Source organism: Lactuca virosa, chromosome 2 (assembly GCF_052849685.1).
Source record: "Lactuca virosa cultivar CGN04683 chromosome 2, Lactuca_virosa_CGN04683_v6, whole genome shotgun sequence".
Lineage (NCBI taxonomy): Eukaryota > Viridiplantae > Streptophyta > Magnoliopsida > Asterales > Asteraceae > Lactuca > Lactuca virosa.
Genome location: NC_136427.1, coordinates 315,060,121 through 315,078,042, shown reverse-complemented (window position 1 = coordinate 315,078,042; position 17,922 = coordinate 315,060,121). Strand labels below are relative to the sequence as shown.

Sequence of the window (17,922 nt, the reverse complement as noted above, 5' to 3'; positions counted from 1 at the left end):
GGGCAGGAAGATAAAGATGCTCCGATCCGATCGAGGTGGTGAGTATCTTAGTATCGAATTCCTGGACTATCTTAAGGAGTGTGGAATTGTTTCACCGTTGAAGCCACCTAGGACACCACATCTTAATGGTCTGGCTGAGAGGCGCAACCGAACCTTGTTAGACATGGTTTGTTCCATGATGAGTCGAGCTTTGTTACCAATCTCATTCTGGGGGTATGCCTTGGAGACTGCCGCCCATATCCTTAATCGAGTCCCAACTAAAAAGGTTTCCAAAACACCTCGCGAGATGTGGACAGGGAAGGTTCCCTCGTTAGCACACATCAAGGTTTGGGGTTGCGAGGATTTCATGAGGCGCGAGACTCACGACAAGCTCGAACCTCGAAGTGAGCGGTGTATTTTCATCGGCTACCCGCAAAAGTCCTTTGGTTATCTCTTCTACAGACCGAGTGACAATGTTGTCTTCGTTGCAAGGAAAGGGGTTTTCCGAGAGAGGGAACTCGTATTCCAAGGGGACAGTGGGAGGCAAATTGATCTTGAAGAACTTCAAGAGTCAAGTGGTGAAGGAACCTCTAACACTAGCGATCAAACTGAGGAGGAAACTCCTGTTGAGCCGATTGATGAGTCCTTACCTCTGAGGCGTTCCAATAGAGTTAGGAATCCACCGGAGTTTTATGGTTTCCATATTACTACTGAAGGTGATACATTTATCAGTGATAACACACTGGTAAATTTGGATGAACCTAACAACTACAAGGAAGCCATGGCAGGCCCCGAGTCTGCTAAATGGAAAGAGGCTATGGACAGCGAGATTCAGTCCATGTATGACAATCAAGTTTGGAACTTGGTTGACAATGTACCGGGTCGTAAGACAGTCGGGTGCAAATAGATCTTCAAGAAGAAGACCGACACGGATGGGAAGGTACACACTTATAAGGTGTGATTGGTTGCGAAGGGCTTTACTCAAACTCCGGGAGTTGACTATGATGAGACCTTCTCACCAGTAGCGAAGATTAAGTCTATTAGGGTTATGCTAGCCATTGTTGCATTTCATGACTATGAAATATGGCAGATGGATGTCAAAACCGCTTTCCTTAATGGAAAGTTGGTTGAGGATGTTTACATGAGTCATCTAGAGGGTTTTGTCGATGCTAAGTACCTAAATAGAGTGTGTAAGCTTGAGAAGTCCATTTATGGATTGAAACAAGCATATCGTAGATCGAATCTTTATTTCGATGAGAAAGTCAAAGAGTTTGGCTTTTCGAGAAGTGAGGATGAGTCCTGTGTATATGTTATAGCTAGTGGGAGTATAGTTAGCTTTTTGGTATTATATGTAGATGACATACTACTCATAGGAAATGACATCCCAACCTTGTAGGAGGTGAAATCCTGGCTTGGGAAGTGTTTCGCTATGAAGGACCTTGGAGAAGCTGCCTATATCCTAGGGATAAGGATATTGAGAGATAGGAGTAAGAGACTAATTGGACTTAGTCAAAGTACCTACTTGGACAAGGTGTTGAAGAGGTTCAACATGCCTAATTCCAAGAAAGGTGACTTACCGATCCAGAACAATGCCAAACTGATCAAGGCTCAGAGTCCGAGTACAGAGGCTGAAATAGCTGAGATGAGTCGATTACCATATACTTCCGCTGTTGGCTCGATCATGTATGCTATGACTTGTACTCGCCCTGATGTGGCCTTTGCGTTGAGCATGGTCAGTATATATCAAGGGAATCCTGGTAAGGCTCACTGGACTGCGGTGAAAAACATTCTCAAGTACCTGCGGAGGACTAAGGACTGGGTCTTTACACTTGGTGGGAGTGATGACTTGAGAGTGACAGGGTATAGTGATGCCAACTTTCAGACCGACAGAGATAATTTCCGCTCTCAGTCGGGTTGGGTATTTACCCTAAATGGAGGAGCAATTACTTGGAAAAGTTCCAAGTAGGAGACTGTAGCTGATTCAACGTGCGAATCAGAGTACATAGCAGCAAGCGAAGCGACGAAGGAGGCGATATGGCTGAAGAACTTCATCGGAGACCTTGGAGTTGTAACAGCTATAAAGAAGCATGTGGAGATTTTCTGTGACAGCGATAGTGCAGTTTCCTTAGCCAAGGAACCAAGGGATCATGGCAGGTCCAGACACATCGACAGGAAATATCACTTCATAAGACACAAGATAGAAGAAGGACTCCTTGTGGCAAAGAGGGTATCATCACATGAGAACCCAGCAGATCCTCACGAAGGGACTGAGTAGGGTTAAGAATTTATAGCATTCGAGGCGCATTGGGCTGAGGGATGATATTAGTTTTAATGATTAGATAGCTGATTCAAAACTTGTAATATTTAGACTGTAATTGACATTTGATGTTTAAATAAAAGGTGCTTTTTATATACTAGTATGGTACTGTCTTATGTCAATTGTTTATTATTGTTTCATTTTGCATGTTTTGACTTCTAGAATAATTGGATTATTCAAACCATCCACAGTCGATCATACTTTGGAAGTATGTATTGAATTAACACTGTCATGAATTTCGCTTGTAGATTGTCAGAAATGGTTAGACATTGCTATGACATTCATGAGTGCTCATAAGGTATGAGTATTGGATTCAACCCACGCTCACTTGTATCACTTCATGGAATTTATCTCGAGTGATCTTGAGACGATAATATCATATAATCTTCAAAACTAGATATATGAGTTGTTGACTATGAGTTGGTTGTACATTGATAGTACGAAAACACATCGGTAACTCGATGTTATAAAACGTGTTGTTGTGTATGATTCTGTGAATAGTGAGTACAAGCATATACTGTCAAAGTTTATCTGTTCCTTTTGTTCCTTGGAGGATTAAAAGCGATATCTTGGGCCCCTTGATGATTTTGTTTTGACCTATATGTCGAGCCCGGTCAGAACTATATTGATATGTTCGATTAAGCTCTATGTCAAACAAATCAGAAATCGGGAAACAAACTGTTGGACAATAAGGTTGACTGTGTTCCATGTGATTGTCCGGCTGATATCTTGAGAACAGAGGATTCTATGATCATTTGTCTAAAATGGTACGTCTAAGTTCGACAAAGGCATTTAAGAGCCACGATTGCTAGTCCGATTCTGAGGTCATACTTGCAACTATAGTTACTAGACTTATCCAAGTGGGAGACTGTTGGATAAGGTGTCTAAGTCCATAACTATATTTGGTATGTACTTGACCCAGTTTGGCATGGTCCATTTGGGTTGCACTTCACCGGAACAATTTGGACTTTTGAGAAGAGGATAATTATGATTTATTAATATATCATAAGTTTTAATATATTAATATGAAATCATATTATTTAATTATTATTGATCAATAATTAATTTGGAATTAATTTTGTGATCAAAAGAGACTAATTAAATATATAGGGATTGATTGTGTAAATCATTCATTCTTATAAAGTGGGTTAATGATCCTCGATTCCTTATGTTGGGCTAAACCCATGTGGTGACCCATGGATACTCCATGGAGGTTAAACTCATGGAGCATGAGGAATGTGGAAAGACATGCACATTAAGGTTTGCATGGTGTAACCCTAATGTAACCACACTATATAAGAAGCCCTTTGGTTCAAGAAATTGGCACCTAGAGTCTTTGCAAGAGTGTGGCCGATTTTTGTGAGCTAAAGAGTCCTCTTCCAAGTTTCCAAGTGTTAGTGGTGATTTGTGATTCCACTTGAGGCATTCACATTATTGGTGCTAGGCTCTTGAAGCTCCAAGAAACAACCTACAACAAAAGGTATGTTATCTAACTTGTTTTATTACCCAAGTATCAAAGTTTTGTATGCTTGTTAGGGTAATACATTGGAAAAGAAAGTTTGCATGTATAATAGAGAAAACATAGATCAAAGGTATTTAGGGTTGCATGTACACCTTAGGAGTGCTAGGATGCTCAAAACCCATAATATAGGTTTGTACTACCAGAAGCACATGATCTGTACTTGAATCAGGAAGATTCATAAGGTTTCTAAGGAACTAGTAGTTGAGTATGTTTTGTCATTTTTTTTGTCATTTACTTGTGTTTTGGTTCAAAGAACCATGTCCGGAGTAGAGACCGAATTTAGTCAAAGATTGGAGACGGAGATGATCGGAGTGATCAACATGATAATTTAATCCGTTGTTAGGATTGAGCAACCAGTAGCTAGAAATCCCACCTGTTATGATGTGATTGTACCACATTAGAACATGAAGGTATCTTCCGTGTTATATGTTTGACTCGTGAAGACAATATTTTAGTTCATGGCACTGTGCAAAATGAAGGTCATTAGAATGTGACCATTCAACCTATTATTATAGCTAAGGTAAAGACCTTATTTTAGGATTTATCCTATGACCCAACTTGAGCAGGAACATGAGTCTCGGATGAAGATCAAGTTAGTAAGCCGAAGTTTAGGACTGAAGGTCCAACAGAAGATGAGGAGTGGTTGCAAGTTTGAGCACCTCCAATAGCTAAGAAGTCTAAGAGTTTGACACTCGTTTGACAATTCATAAGAGTTGCGGTTGTCGTAGAAAGGATGGAAGAATGCACAAGGATGTTAGTTGTGTGTATGTGTTCAAATATTTCAGAGATGGTCATGATGATCAAGCGGAGCGTGACAAGTTTGATCATCCCAGAAAAGAGGAAGATGGAATATTGAGTTCAACAATTGTCGTTGTTGATAGTATTACAACCCTCTTGTACCATTTTGTACACATCTACATTGGTAGACGACTTCGTTCTTATCGTAATCCTGATCAGACCCCGGTTCTGACATACAAGAAGATCACTTGTTGCAAGCATAATAAGTGATACTACGTTGAGGATGATAAAGTCATTAATGTGACAATTAGGAGTTTTTTCCAAAAAGAAAGAAGGATACAAAATCACATAAGCAAGAGCCTTAATGTGACTCAATCGATTGTGACTAGCAGTAGAAAGTGAAAGTTCGAACTCAAGTGAGAGAGAACCAACCATTAAGGCAAAAGTACAAAAGTCAACTCGAATTTGGATTCGATGTCAAAATCCAGGAGAGTCGCGGCACCAAAATCTAAGAGAATGTTATTAGCTATAATTGTGGGTATGAAGATGGTAGAAGGGATGTTTTGGTTGGAAAATAAAAAAAACATTAAATATCGTGAGGGAACCTGAAACATTTACCTATACTAATGGGAAAAGGGAACAATCTTAGATCTTGTCATCCCAGGATGGAACAGAACAACGATATGCCATGAGTTATAGTTGACCAAGTGATAAAAGTATGTTTTTATGGGTTTCAATTCAATGGGGATAACATTGTGTGAAAACAAGTACTAAAAAAAACCCATAGTTAAAGAGCGAAAAGAGACTTAAGGAATCACTACTCAGAACTGTTTTGTTGATATATGATTCCAGGAGGTAATCATCCTAAGGGGGAAATAATTATAACGTCCACAAGCTCAGGCTAGACATTAAAACATAAAATATAATAATTAATTATAGTTAAAATCCTCGAATAGGATAATCGTAAATAATTAATAATCATTTGTACACGATACGAGTTATATAAATAATATTTATATATTGCGTACATGTTTTATGGACAAATATTGGGCTTATACTATTTGTATAAAACATTATTATAAAATTTAACGAATTACGTCAAATAAAATTCAAAAAATAAAAGATTACTTAGGATAAATAATCTTGATGAAAGTTGTAGTAGTCGTGATGACGATTTCGGGGATATAACGGACACTTAAATCTGACTTCGTATGAAGAAGTTATGATTCTCTGCAGTTTCGTGTTCAACAATATAAAAAAAGTGTTTCGTAAAAAGTGAATCAGTGATAGGTTGCTTATTATCCTAAGTAATCTAAACAAAAGTCGTAGTAATCGTAAAAGTGAGAGCATGCATATAGAGAATGCGCAAATCTGACTTCATATGAGGAAATTATGATTTTCCAAGGTTTCAGCATAATAGTGTAGACATAGAAATCGAAATTAAAATCGTTTGATTGTTAGAGAAAACAATGTAAACAAGAGTTGAAGATCTCGGAATTCGTTGATATAAAGATAGTCGAGAACAGAGTTCGAATGAAGAAGTTATGATTTTTGCATGGCCTTTTGCGGTGTAATCTTCGTAGACTATTAAATTTAAAATGACTTGAGAATTAGCCGATGGAGTCTAAATGAAAGTTGTAGTACTCAAAAATACATACACGTGGGTATAAACATCGTCAAAAACGGAGCTCGTATGAGAGATATATGATTTTTTGAAAATCGAGAAATTATGCCCGACAACATGACATTGTTGCACTTCATGCGCTCCATGTGTCACGATTCTGGAGGAAGAGCTTGCCGCCCAAACCAGGGTGCCGTGTGCCCCTAGTCTAGGCGCGACACACTTTGCCTAAAGTTTTCCTATAAATAGCAGCTCCACGCACTTCATTTTCCACACCTCAAATTCTTCTCTCTGGTTTCTTGTGGGATTATAATCCCGAAATTTTCTAGATATTTGGAATATTTTAGCGAAACCCTGAGTCAATCGAGCTCAACAAATAGAATCTCTCGGGTCGGAGTTCTGCCTGCTTAAGTGTAACTTCTATTTAGGTTTATAATTGTTATTATGAACCTATAAATAAGATTTATCAGTGATTCCATGTCATAATACCGATCGATCTACTTACAGGAATGATCTTAAAGTTAGATTTAGTAAGGTGTTTAAAGTGGGATTTCCAAACCTTATACTATGTATACCAAATAGACCCTACCTACGATATGATCTTACCTGGTATTCTTTATTTGATAGATCTTGATGTATTCATTGGGATTATTGAGGATTCTAGACTATTGTTATTTTATTCGCAAACTATAAGACTAAGACTTAGTGATATTCATATCTAGGTCTTTTGAAAGGAAAAATTAAGGTGTTACCCCAAGAGCTGACCTAATCGCAAGTCATCCACTTTCAGAAGTTAGTACATAGTTATTTTCATCTTACAAATAGATAAAAAGTATTTAGATAATTAAATTTTATATGTGCTTATTATCTGTGTTCTTAATATATGTGCTAGATTTGATAACATGCCATGATTTTACTTGATTTATTCGTATATGTACTTTACCGTACTTATAAAATATTGAGTAGAAAAGGATTGAGAAAGAGATAAAATAATGGTGAGAGACCACGTCCAACAATATACTATTGTACTACTGAGACCAGTCATCTAGCAGAGTATTGATGACGACCAAAGACTATTCTAGACAGTCCAATGGATTGTATGTTCATTCGAGTACTCTATCCCTGCATGGTTGTCTTATGGTCATATATTTTTATAGAATCCCCGAATTAGCATTCTCTACATGTTACTTCCCGCGATCATTTAGGATAGATCCCTTGAGGTTATAAATTTAGGATCAAAGAGTGAGAACAATGGGAATGGGTAAGTGGATAATTTTTTTGGTGTAAAAGATATATAATTTAAAATATTTTATCATATTATTGTGGGTTGAAAACCATACGTGCTCACCAGGCTACCAACCCTGACCCACTCAGTTTCTTTGTATCACAGGTAGTGGTACGAAGGTTCAGGGATATTGATGTTTGAATCTGCGAAGAGATTTTAGGAGTTTTAGGTCATTAAATAAATTGTTGTAAGGCATGTAAATACTAGTTTATGCTTATGTTTCTGTATCGGTTATGACATTCAAGCTTTTAAAAACTAATGAAAAACGTTTATTCGGAAATGCTTTGATATTGATATTATCTCACATCAAAAAAATGTTTTTGGGACAAATTCCACATTGATTTATTCTTTTTGAGGAATACTCTAAATTAAATAAGCATAAAGAAAATGATTTTTTAATTGGCCATAAAATTGAGGATGTCACAAAAACCCTTAAATGGATGGTTTACCAGGTGTATGAATCTTCTGTTTTTTCCTTCTGAAATACTGTATCGTCTAATTGAGAGTTTTTTCCTATGTCAACTTTATTTAATTTATTATGTTCTTTCGTTCTTTCTACTTTATGTTGTAGGTGTGGCCTTTCGTCTCTTATCTCATGTGTTGTGTATATGTGTGTTGTCACTAGGTAATGTTTACACCTACATATCCCAATTTCCTCTGTACGATAATCATGTCTATTTCATCACTACCGGTGCTGGTCAATATTCCCTACCAGTTCTTAACACCAATTGATTAGTCGAAGATCAAAGCCAAGTGTTAACTTTTCCATCCGCGACATACTCAGGTTAATTGAGTAATGAAGATTTGACGTTCCCTTCCAAGTATAACGCTTTCCCAGGTAAAACCCAACAACTTTTTTTAATGTTTATGTATGATTTGGGCTTTAAATTGGTTGTTTGCATCCTTTTAGAGTTAAGGCCATTTTAGTTATTGATGTTTCTTGCTTATTTGATTTTAAATTATGAGTATGTTGCTGTGAATTTTTATCAATTTGGATTAGGGTTGGGTTTAATTTGAACGTCCATCAATTTTCTAGTAGTTTGCCAATAAATATATATAACCTCTAATATAACTGGATCGCTTCCTTTGATTACACCCAAAACCACTCAGCTCTTACCTCCATAGTAAGTAGTATATGAAACCCTATTTTTCTTCCACTTTTCGTTGATAGAATGAATTTGGTTTTTTTAGCGGTTATTAGAAATTTTATCTCAGTAGCTTCATGATGTCGTTTTTTGCAGTGGAAAGGTAAGAAGACCAAATAAGACTAAGGCTAATAGTAACAACTTTTATCAGTATTTTATTTGAATTCTTTTTAGGAGTATTATTCCTAACAATTTCATTGACCAAAGTATGCTTTCAACAGTTCTATCATTTCTTCATTCACATGAACCTAATTTTACTATGCGTTTATTAACATCAAAAGTATTTAAAATATATTGTCTTTCAAATAGATGAACATTCCATCTAATCTAATTATGTCTATTGATCTTGGTTACACAGAGGACAAGTACTCATGCCTCTCATCAGAAGCCCTCTTGAATGTTTGATCTTTAATAAGTCATCATATGGGGTTATCATCATATCAACTCAACGATACAAAGGTAAATTTTTTATTCCATTTGGTATGTTTGTATGTGTTGTATTTATGTGTAAATGCTTGTAATGCAGGTAAAGGTATCAACAAATTCTCAAGGTAGTAAAAATCTACCACCATGTTTAGTTAAATATGACTCTGATGTCTACCTCAAAAGACTTTGTTTTGCTATGATGTTCGCACAAGCGAATGGGTTAGTGTTCTCAAGCAAACTAAAAGGTAATATTTATAATTAAAATAACCCTTCTCGATACAACAAAAAACTTAAACTATTTAATAGATGAGCAATATTGAATTTTCTGTCAGGAATTTTTTTAGGTGGTGATTATATATTCACTTGGGATGGGGATATTGGATTGGAGAATTTTGATGCTGAAGGTAAATGTTTTAAAATGTTGTACTTTTTTGTAACTGAAAAGTAATTAATTTTAAGATTTTGTAGCCTTTGATACATATATATAAGCTTGTTTAAGGATCACATATTATAAATTCCCCGACCAAGTTTATCAGCTAGTAGTGGACTAATATGGCAAATGATAAGGAAACGAGATGATTGCGAACTACACAAGTAAGAAAAAAAAACTCATTCTCGATTTTTGAACCAAGGTTAAATGCAAGAAATAGCAACGTACTTGCATTATTTTGTTTATTATAACATTCTACTTTCATTTTTCTTACAAAATATTGTACTTTAAAAATATATGGATTTATGGAAATGTCATCCAAATACAAAACAAATTACACCGCTATAATTGGGTAGATTTTTTTAAACTGTGATGTCCTAATAAAAGAAAATGGAAGTATGTTCCTATAATTCAATAAATATTCCAAAATACAATGATTTAATAAGAAAAAAAAAGTTGAAATCATGTTCATTAGTAGATTTTTTTTAGAGTGGATGTACACTGCTATAATTGGGTTTATATTTCAAAGTACAACGATTTAATAAGCAAAAAAATTAAAAGTACAATATTGCAATAGAATGAAATGAAAGTATGATTGTATAATAAACATAATAACCGAAAGTAAATTGTTATACATTTACTTTCCGTCCAATCGAATTTAATATTTTTGTAATTATTGCACTCTCAGAGAAGCGAGGAAAGGGATGGGTGGTGCATCAATCCATATTTGTCACCTTGTGCAGTGTATGTTTTCTTTGGACCCTTCACATATTTTTATAAAATCTTATTCACAATATTTATTTAATTATTATCACCTAATACCTTAATTTTTTCATTAAACACAAGTTTATCGACACTATGACACTTGTTTTCTCTAGGAATGCATGGGTTTGTGTTTGGCATATGATCTGATACGAATGAAGACTTGGTCTATGGATGGGGTCCGGACTTTGCTCTTAGGAGATGCACTGACTGTTGAGGTGATAATCTATTTGAAAATTAAATTTTCAAAAATTTAATAAATATGAAAACTTGCAATAAAAAGTTTGATGCTTAAAACAGCTTACTCACGAAAAGATAAGAGTTGTAGATGGTCAATAGATTGTTCATCAAATGGTTGCTTCACTCGGGAACCAGGTGATTCTTTTTCTCAAAATCCCGTTTAGCAAAATAACAAGGTAGTTTATATCGTATTTTATCAATTAGTTTAAAGCAACATAATTTTTTTCTGGTCTACACATGTCGTATCTTAGTTGAGTTTGAGTTATTTATAACAAATCCATGATTATTACAATATCAAAGAAGAAACAATCCAAGACCTGCCAACCACGCCAACTTACATGAACCATGTGATATGCAAAGATATCCTTCAAGAAGCAAAAAAAAAAAAAGACGCAACCATGAAGGACATGTTAGCTACCATCCAAGAAATCATATGCTTCAATCCACTTTCGTCTATATATCTTTTGCTTCTAAGAACTATGTATCTTTTGCCACATATCCATTCAATCCATTTTAGTCATATCTTGAATTTTAAGAGGTATAAGTTACAAAGCTTTTTGTACAAATCAATTATGCATAAATAAATCATTAATACTTTCAAAAGTTTAGAGACTTGGATTCATAAATGTTATTAAGAAATTCAATTTTGAGAAAAATGACAAATTTAAAATATTAAATTCATGTATATAAATTAATTTATATTTCTTAAACTACACACCGCTATAAATTACTTTATATCAAATGTATAAACATGCAATATATATATATATATATATATATATATATATATATTTTATTTTATACTCGTAGTTTTGTTAATACATAATAACTAATAATAAAATCAAATAATTATTTTATCATAAGAAAATTATTCACCAAAAGAACTATTTATCGTTGCCGCTTTGTGCGGGCACACATCTAGTTAGTGTATATATATATATATATATATATATATATATATATATATATATATATATATATATATATATATAGGGAAGGTTAATTTGAAAAACAAAAAAACTCTAAAAATCATAAAAATGCATAAAAAAATATCTAGACATTACAAAACTTTTTTTTGAATTTTTTTTATCAAAAAATCGCAGCCTTTTTGACAATTTCGCTGAAAAAAAAAAAATCAATTTTATTTTTTTTTATAAAATTTTTTTTTCAGCTTTTTTATGTTAAAAGCTGCGATTTTTTGATAAAAAAATTCAAAAAAAAGTTTTGTGATCTCTAAGTCGATCAATTGAGTACACCTAAAAAAGTTTTGATATATACATATGAGGATCAATTGAGTACACCTAAAAAAGTTGTGAACACGAAAATAAATTTTAGACCAGTTATTTTTTAAGGCATATTTGTAATTGTGTAATTTACATAAATAATAATAATTAATATTAGATTTTTATTTGACTATAATCATGGGATCTTAATACTAGTTTTCATAATTTTAGAAATCACATTAAAAAAATGCTGATTTAATTTTTTTTCTTATTATTATTAATAGATATGAAAATCATTATAATTATTATATTTTCTCAAAGTAAAAAAAAGGTATCGCCTTCTTTTAGTGACGTTAAAAAGTTAGTAATTTAATTTGTCAAAGTTTTTTTTAATGAACCGAACATTATTAAATTCATCAATTATCGTTTGTTTCTAAAACACATTTTCTGTTTTTTTTTCATCTTACTAAATCAATGTCAAACCACTGAAAATTTTATAATATTATAAAAATATTCATTTAAACTTTGATCGAACTCCTACATAAAAAATATAGATTCATACGTTTCATTCATAAATGATTAAAATTATAATCGTAAGTTAATATATTTTTAAATTTGTAATCGTAAATGAATAGAACACAAGTTATAGATGATCATCAATAAAAGTTATAATAATAAACAAATAAAACACATTTACAATCATATATGAATATAGTTATAATTATAAATTAATTACAATGTGTTAATATATTTGTAATCATAAATGAATAGAATACATTTCCATTTCTTTAGACAATCTACGATGCATCATCTTTTATCCTTCTAATTTTTAGGTTATCTATATTAACTCAGTCGATCTACAAGAAATCAAAGAAAAAATTATGTATTATTATCCACAAAGTGCTTAACTCATTAACCTAATACAGTTTTAATCATAAATGAATAACGTACGGTTGTAATCATTAACAAAAAATAAAAATATATTAACACATAAACAAAAAAACAAATATAATCCAGTGAATAAATCCATTCCTAACACCTCTTTAAATACTCAAGACCTAAACTTTCTTAGTGCAACCATACACATAGAAACAAAGAAAGGTGCCACAAATCATGATCAAATGTGGATTTTCCTACTTTGATATTCCTACTTTAAGGTTATATGTGTTCAAAAGATAAAGCTTTAAGCATATAATTGTTCCAAACATAATGTTTTAATGTATAACACGATATAGTTATAATACAGTTCTCTTCGTTAATGATTAAAGTCAAAAAATACTGTCTTCATAAATGATTAGTACTAAAATTATTAGATAAGTTTACATTATAAACATTATTTGGTGAAAACAGTGACACAAGCGTATACATCTTTATAAAGGGTTATAACTAAAACAATTCAAAATTCGTGATGAAATATCAGAATTCACTAAAAGTTTTAATTCAAAAATAAAAGAGATGTTTATTATTAGTTTAGGAGTCTATTATTTTTGTCTTTTTGGTTTAGGAGTCCCTTTGTGATTGTTTTTTTAACAGGTTACTCCTACTTCTCTAAAAATTAGGTATCTTTATTCAAAAAAAAAAAAAAAAAACCAAACAAACAAAGCATTTCATAAATTAAAATGTACTGAGCAAACAAAATTCATATTACAGTAGCATGTATATCTCAACATCAACAATCATTTTCCTTAATTTTGATGTATATCTCAACATCAACAATCATTTTCCTTAATTTTGAATTAAGGAAAACCTAAAAAAATTACGACAATCAATTTTGATTAATGCAAAACTTCAGTTAAATGGAGAATCCTAAATTGATTAAAATTAAACAACAATTAAAAGAATGGAAACAACAAATACTAGATAGCAATACACATACCTTGGCCAGTCTTTGTTCAAGGCATCGATAAGAAATAAAATTGAAGCCCTAATTACGCATAGAAATTCAACTAGACTCTGCTTCAATATATGTTGCTACAAATCGGGCATGACGCAATTGAGGACAATCAATTGATGGTTAAAAAACCCTAATTTCATAAAACAAAAAGAAGTAGAAGATGAAAAAATGAAGTGGTAGAAAGTGTAGTCAAAATCAAGGTTGTAAAAATCGTTCGACGGTAGCTCGACGGTCGACTGGTGTTAAGGGATTAATCGGTCTTGGCGGGGATTAATCGGGGACCATAGATTATTAATAAAATATTAAAATTAATTAAATATTAATATATCTTAAGAAAAACAAGTACTTCAAAATTAGAAAATAAGAAAAATTGTAATTTGGAAATTTGGAAATACGAAAATATGAACATTTTGGTATAATCTTCGAAATTTTGAAAATTTGAAAATTTTGGAGTAAAAAAAAAGTTAGTTTTTTGAATTTTTTTTAAATTTTTTTTTGACAGTTTTGACTTTTGTTGACTTTTGTTGACCGATTAATCCCGCCAAGGCCGATTAATCCCGCGAAACCCGATTAATCCTAAATTTCTAATTAATGCCCTAATCTTCGACGGTTGGAGAACGCTAAACGGTTAATCCCGATTTCTACAACCATGGTCAAAATAAACACCCAGAAGAGGAGTTGGTGATGGTTATGAAGATCGATCGGGGTGGCGAAGAAAGTAAACCATGGGTGTGAATGAGCCAGGAGGTGAAAGGTTGCGTCAGTTAAGAAGTGGTGGTCAGTGGTAGTCGAGGTACGTTGGGACGATGATGATGACGGTGGTGGTGCCCCACTTTTGCTGAAAAGGGGTTTTGGATCGATGAAAAACATGAATTGGGGTTCTCTTTGAGCATACGATCGAAGGTATAAAAATGTAAGAGGAGACAAGTGTAGTTGATTTAAAGGAACAAGTTCGATGTTAAGATTACATAATTAACCTTTTGATATATTTTAAAATAGGTAAAATGTTTAATAAATTAAAAAATTACATAATTATCAAACTAATATTAGCCTTAGATCTTCAAATTTGAAAAGCATAGAATTGTTTTCGCATTCTTAACATTTTTAGTGTTCTCCACTGATCTTATATATATATATATATATATATATATATATATATATATATATATATATATATATATATATATATATATATATATATAGAGGTTTAGGTTCTATGGAAAACAAAAAAAACCCTAAAAATCATAAAAATGCATAAAAAAATACTTAGAGATCACAAAACTTTTTTTTGAATTTTTTTATCAAAAAATCGCAGCTTTTAACATAAAATCGCTGAAAATTTTTTTGAAATTTTTTTTTTTACATTTTCAGCGAAATTGTCAAAAAGGCTACGATTTTTTGATAAAAAAATTCAAAAAAAAAGTTTTGTAATGTCTAGGTATTTTTTTTTATGCATTTTTAGGTTTAAGTTCTATGAAAAACAAAAAACCCTAAAAAAACCCTAAAAATCATAAAAATGCATAAAAAAATACTTAGAGATCACAAAACTTTTTTTTGAAAAAATCGTTGCTTTTAATACAAAATCGCTGAAAATTTTTTTGAAAAAAAACCATTTTTTCTATTAAATAAAAAAAATTGATTTTTTTTTCATCGATTTTATTAAAAAAGTTGCAATTTTTTCATAAAAAAATTCAAAAAAAAAGTTTTGTGATCTCTAAGTATTTTTTTATGCATTTTTATGATTTTTAGGGATTTTTTAGGGTTTTTTTGTTTTCCAATTAACCCTTCCCTATATATATATATATATATATATATATATATATATATATATATATATATATATATATATATATATATATAAACGTCTACGAGGAGTTAAGAAGCTAAAGTAATGGTTGAGAACTTTAATAAGCCTTAAAATGTAGCCCTTAATTTATCCAAGTCACCATGTAAACAAAGTTAGCCACAATACCACTAGTCACAGCAAGTGGTTACATTCCGGTAGATCCATAAGCATTCCAAATAAGATCCACATGCATTCAATATCCTCATTATTTTCCTGTAAATCCATACACAAACCTAATTAGCACCAAAAAAAATATAGACACAACAAAATCAAAACTTGTAGATCTAAAACAAATATGGAGAAAATATTTTCGAGGGTACCTGTGGTCGCCGATGGAAATTACGAAGGTAGTGGTAGGCAGCGGTGACTGGTGGTGTTGGGTTTTCTACGATAATGATAGTAAATGGTGTGTTGGTTGTATGGTAGCTCAATTGAGAATAGTGGTGGAGTGACGATTCTTAGTGTTACAGAATGAAATATGGAAGATAAGTGAAAGTGAAAGTGAAAGTGGTTGGGTTTATAAAGGGTGCGAGGAAATGTAAGGCCATCAACTGCACACTTTAATCAAAGCAGGAAACGAAGGGTCGGGGACGAACGTGTAGAGAAAAGTATGCATTAAGGTTGTACAAAGTCTTAAAATTAAAACTTTGATGCATTAGGTTGATTTTTAATTATCCATGCATTATATATATATATATATATATATATATATATATATATATATATATATATATATATATATTCATGATGCGGAAGTTTGTGGAACAACAACCTCCAGAAGGTCGATAGTTGCTAATATAACTTATCATCTGTGTTTAGTACACATCAATGATGTTTTTAATACTTTTTGTGATTATAGTTGACAATTAACTTTGTGTTGACTTTGATTAATAGTTGTTATTTTGAATTTAAACATGTCAAAGGAGACCATAAAATTATATAAGATATTTATGTTATTATTGTTATGGTGTAATTTTAGTAGTAATGAGTATTTGTAGCAATGTAGTAAACATATGTAGCGTCTACATGACTAAGAAAAAAAATATTGCATTGCCGTTAGAAAAGTCACAAAAATAAAGTTGGATTTGAACGTTAACATGGTTGCATTTTTTTAATTAAAAGACGTAACAAAGGTTGCATATATCCTATAAAAAAAGTTCCAATTCTTTAAACATAATAAAGGTTGCAATTGATTATAAAAAAAAGTTGCATTTTCGTAACTAAAATAGTTTTAAAAAAGTTGCATCTAAGTGTAAACAAAGTTGTATATGAACATAAAAAAGTTGTTTTTGCATCACAAAAGTTGCATCTAAAAAAGATTTGCAACTATTTCAAACAGGGTTGCATTTTCGAAGAAAAAAGTTGCTTTAGATCTAATGCAACTTTAGCTAATGCAACCTTTGGTAAAAGGTTGCTTTAGGATTTACGCAACTTTTTCAAGGTCTAATGCAACCTTTTAGTGGGGTTGCATTAGCTTCGTTTTGTTGTAGTGTTAGTATGCCTTTCAATGCGGACGATTTCCTTTCCACAGACCATGCCGTGAAGGTTGAGAAATCAACTACTATAGGTAACAGGAAGCTGGAAGGCAAAGCAAAAAGCTCTGATCCCAAGAAAAGGAAATTCACTTTGGAAGTGCATCAAGAAGTGTTTGACGGGCTTAATCCTGTTGAGTTAAACAAAAAGTGGTCATGTTGGTTCAATCTGTAAGTTTCATGTCCATCCTTCTTTTGTATCTCAGAGATGTTTTCTTAACATAAATTTTTGAGTTATAGGATAATACCTTAATGATGAAAAGTGTTGAAGAACCTAAGAAGGAGCTTGAAGTTACCAACAATCAGTTTGATATATATATATATATATATATATATATATATATATATATATATATATATATATAGCGGAAGGATATGGAGCTTGCATTAAAGGTGTAAGAGTTGGCTATCAAGAGAGAGGAGTTGGATAGAAGAGCAGAGGAAATGGATGACTTGAAGGACCAACTTGATGATATCTTGAACAAAGCCAAAACATTCACTACTGTGTCAGTATTGGAGGATTGACTGAAAATAGTGGAGGATGTTGAGAAGAACAAGGTTTAATCTTGGGACAAGACTTAGTAGGAGCCGACTCTAAAGAAGTTTAAGGGTGTGGAGCATGAGGATGAGAAAGTTGGAGGAGGGAATGTTGAGGACTAGGATGTTGAGGATCCGAAGAAAGGTGAGGACATGGTTCCTTGAAGTATTTGTTTTTCTGTGGTTCATTGTTTGTAAAAGTATCTTTAGATTATGTTTTAAGACAATATTTGGGATGTAATAGTTTAATTAGGGTTGGTGTGTTTGTGGACATGGAACTCTTTTCTCTTTTGGATAATGGTAGGCAGTTAAAACAATTTTCTTAGCAAAGCTCTTTGCATGCTTGAAAACAATTTTTTTAAATAGTGGACTGACCACCTAATTTTTCCTTTTGAATAAAACACTTAATAGTTCAAGATGGGCTT

The 17,922-nt window shown here is 32.4% G+C and overlaps 1 protein-coding gene across 4 annotated transcripts; it reads left to right on the top strand.

Moving 5' to 3' along the window:
* Positions 1–7,948: 7,948 nt before the first annotated feature.
* Positions 7,949–17,291, top strand: LOC145161728 (uncharacterized). Of its 4 annotated transcripts, XR_013738602.1 has the most exons (9): positions 7,949–8,300; positions 8,966–9,066; positions 9,134–9,278; positions 9,366–9,437; positions 10,152–10,207; positions 10,342–10,443; positions 10,526–10,600; positions 16,960–17,131; positions 17,201–17,291. XR_013738602.1 is itself a non-coding variant. In XM_079081341.1 (7 exons), exons 2-7 carry the CDS (start codon positions 9,031–9,033, stop codon positions 10,562–10,564), a joined length of 438 nt encoding a protein of 145 aa, XP_078937467.1. In that variant the 5' UTR covers positions 7,949–8,300; positions 8,966–9,030; the 3' UTR covers positions 10,565–11,073. The 4 variants fall into 4 exon arrangements, 2 of the variants coding, with proteins under 2 accessions (XP_078937467.1, XP_078937466.1); XM_079081341.1 differs by lacking the exons at positions 16,960–17,131; positions 17,201–17,291 and having other exon boundaries at positions 9,378–9,437; positions 10,526–11,073; XM_079081340.1 differs by lacking the exons at positions 16,960–17,131; positions 17,201–17,291 and having other exon boundaries at positions 10,526–11,073.
* The last annotated feature ends 631 nt before the right edge of the window (positions 17,292–17,922 follow it).

What these genes read in the sequence shown, in the direction of transcription:
- LOC145161728 (XM_079081340.1), top strand. Translation starts at nt 9,031, where the DNA reads ATGGGGTTATCATCATATCAACTCAACGATACAAAG. An exon ending in ATCAACTCAACGATACAAAG is followed by an intron (nt 9,067 to 9,133) that starts GTAAATTTTTTA and finishes CTTGTAATGCAG; the next exon opens with GTAAAGGTATCAACAAATTC. An exon ending in GTTCTCAAGCAAACTAAAAG is followed by an intron (nt 9,279 to 9,365) that starts GTAATATTTATA and finishes ATTTTCTGTCAG; the next exon opens with GAATTTTTTTAGGTGGTGAT.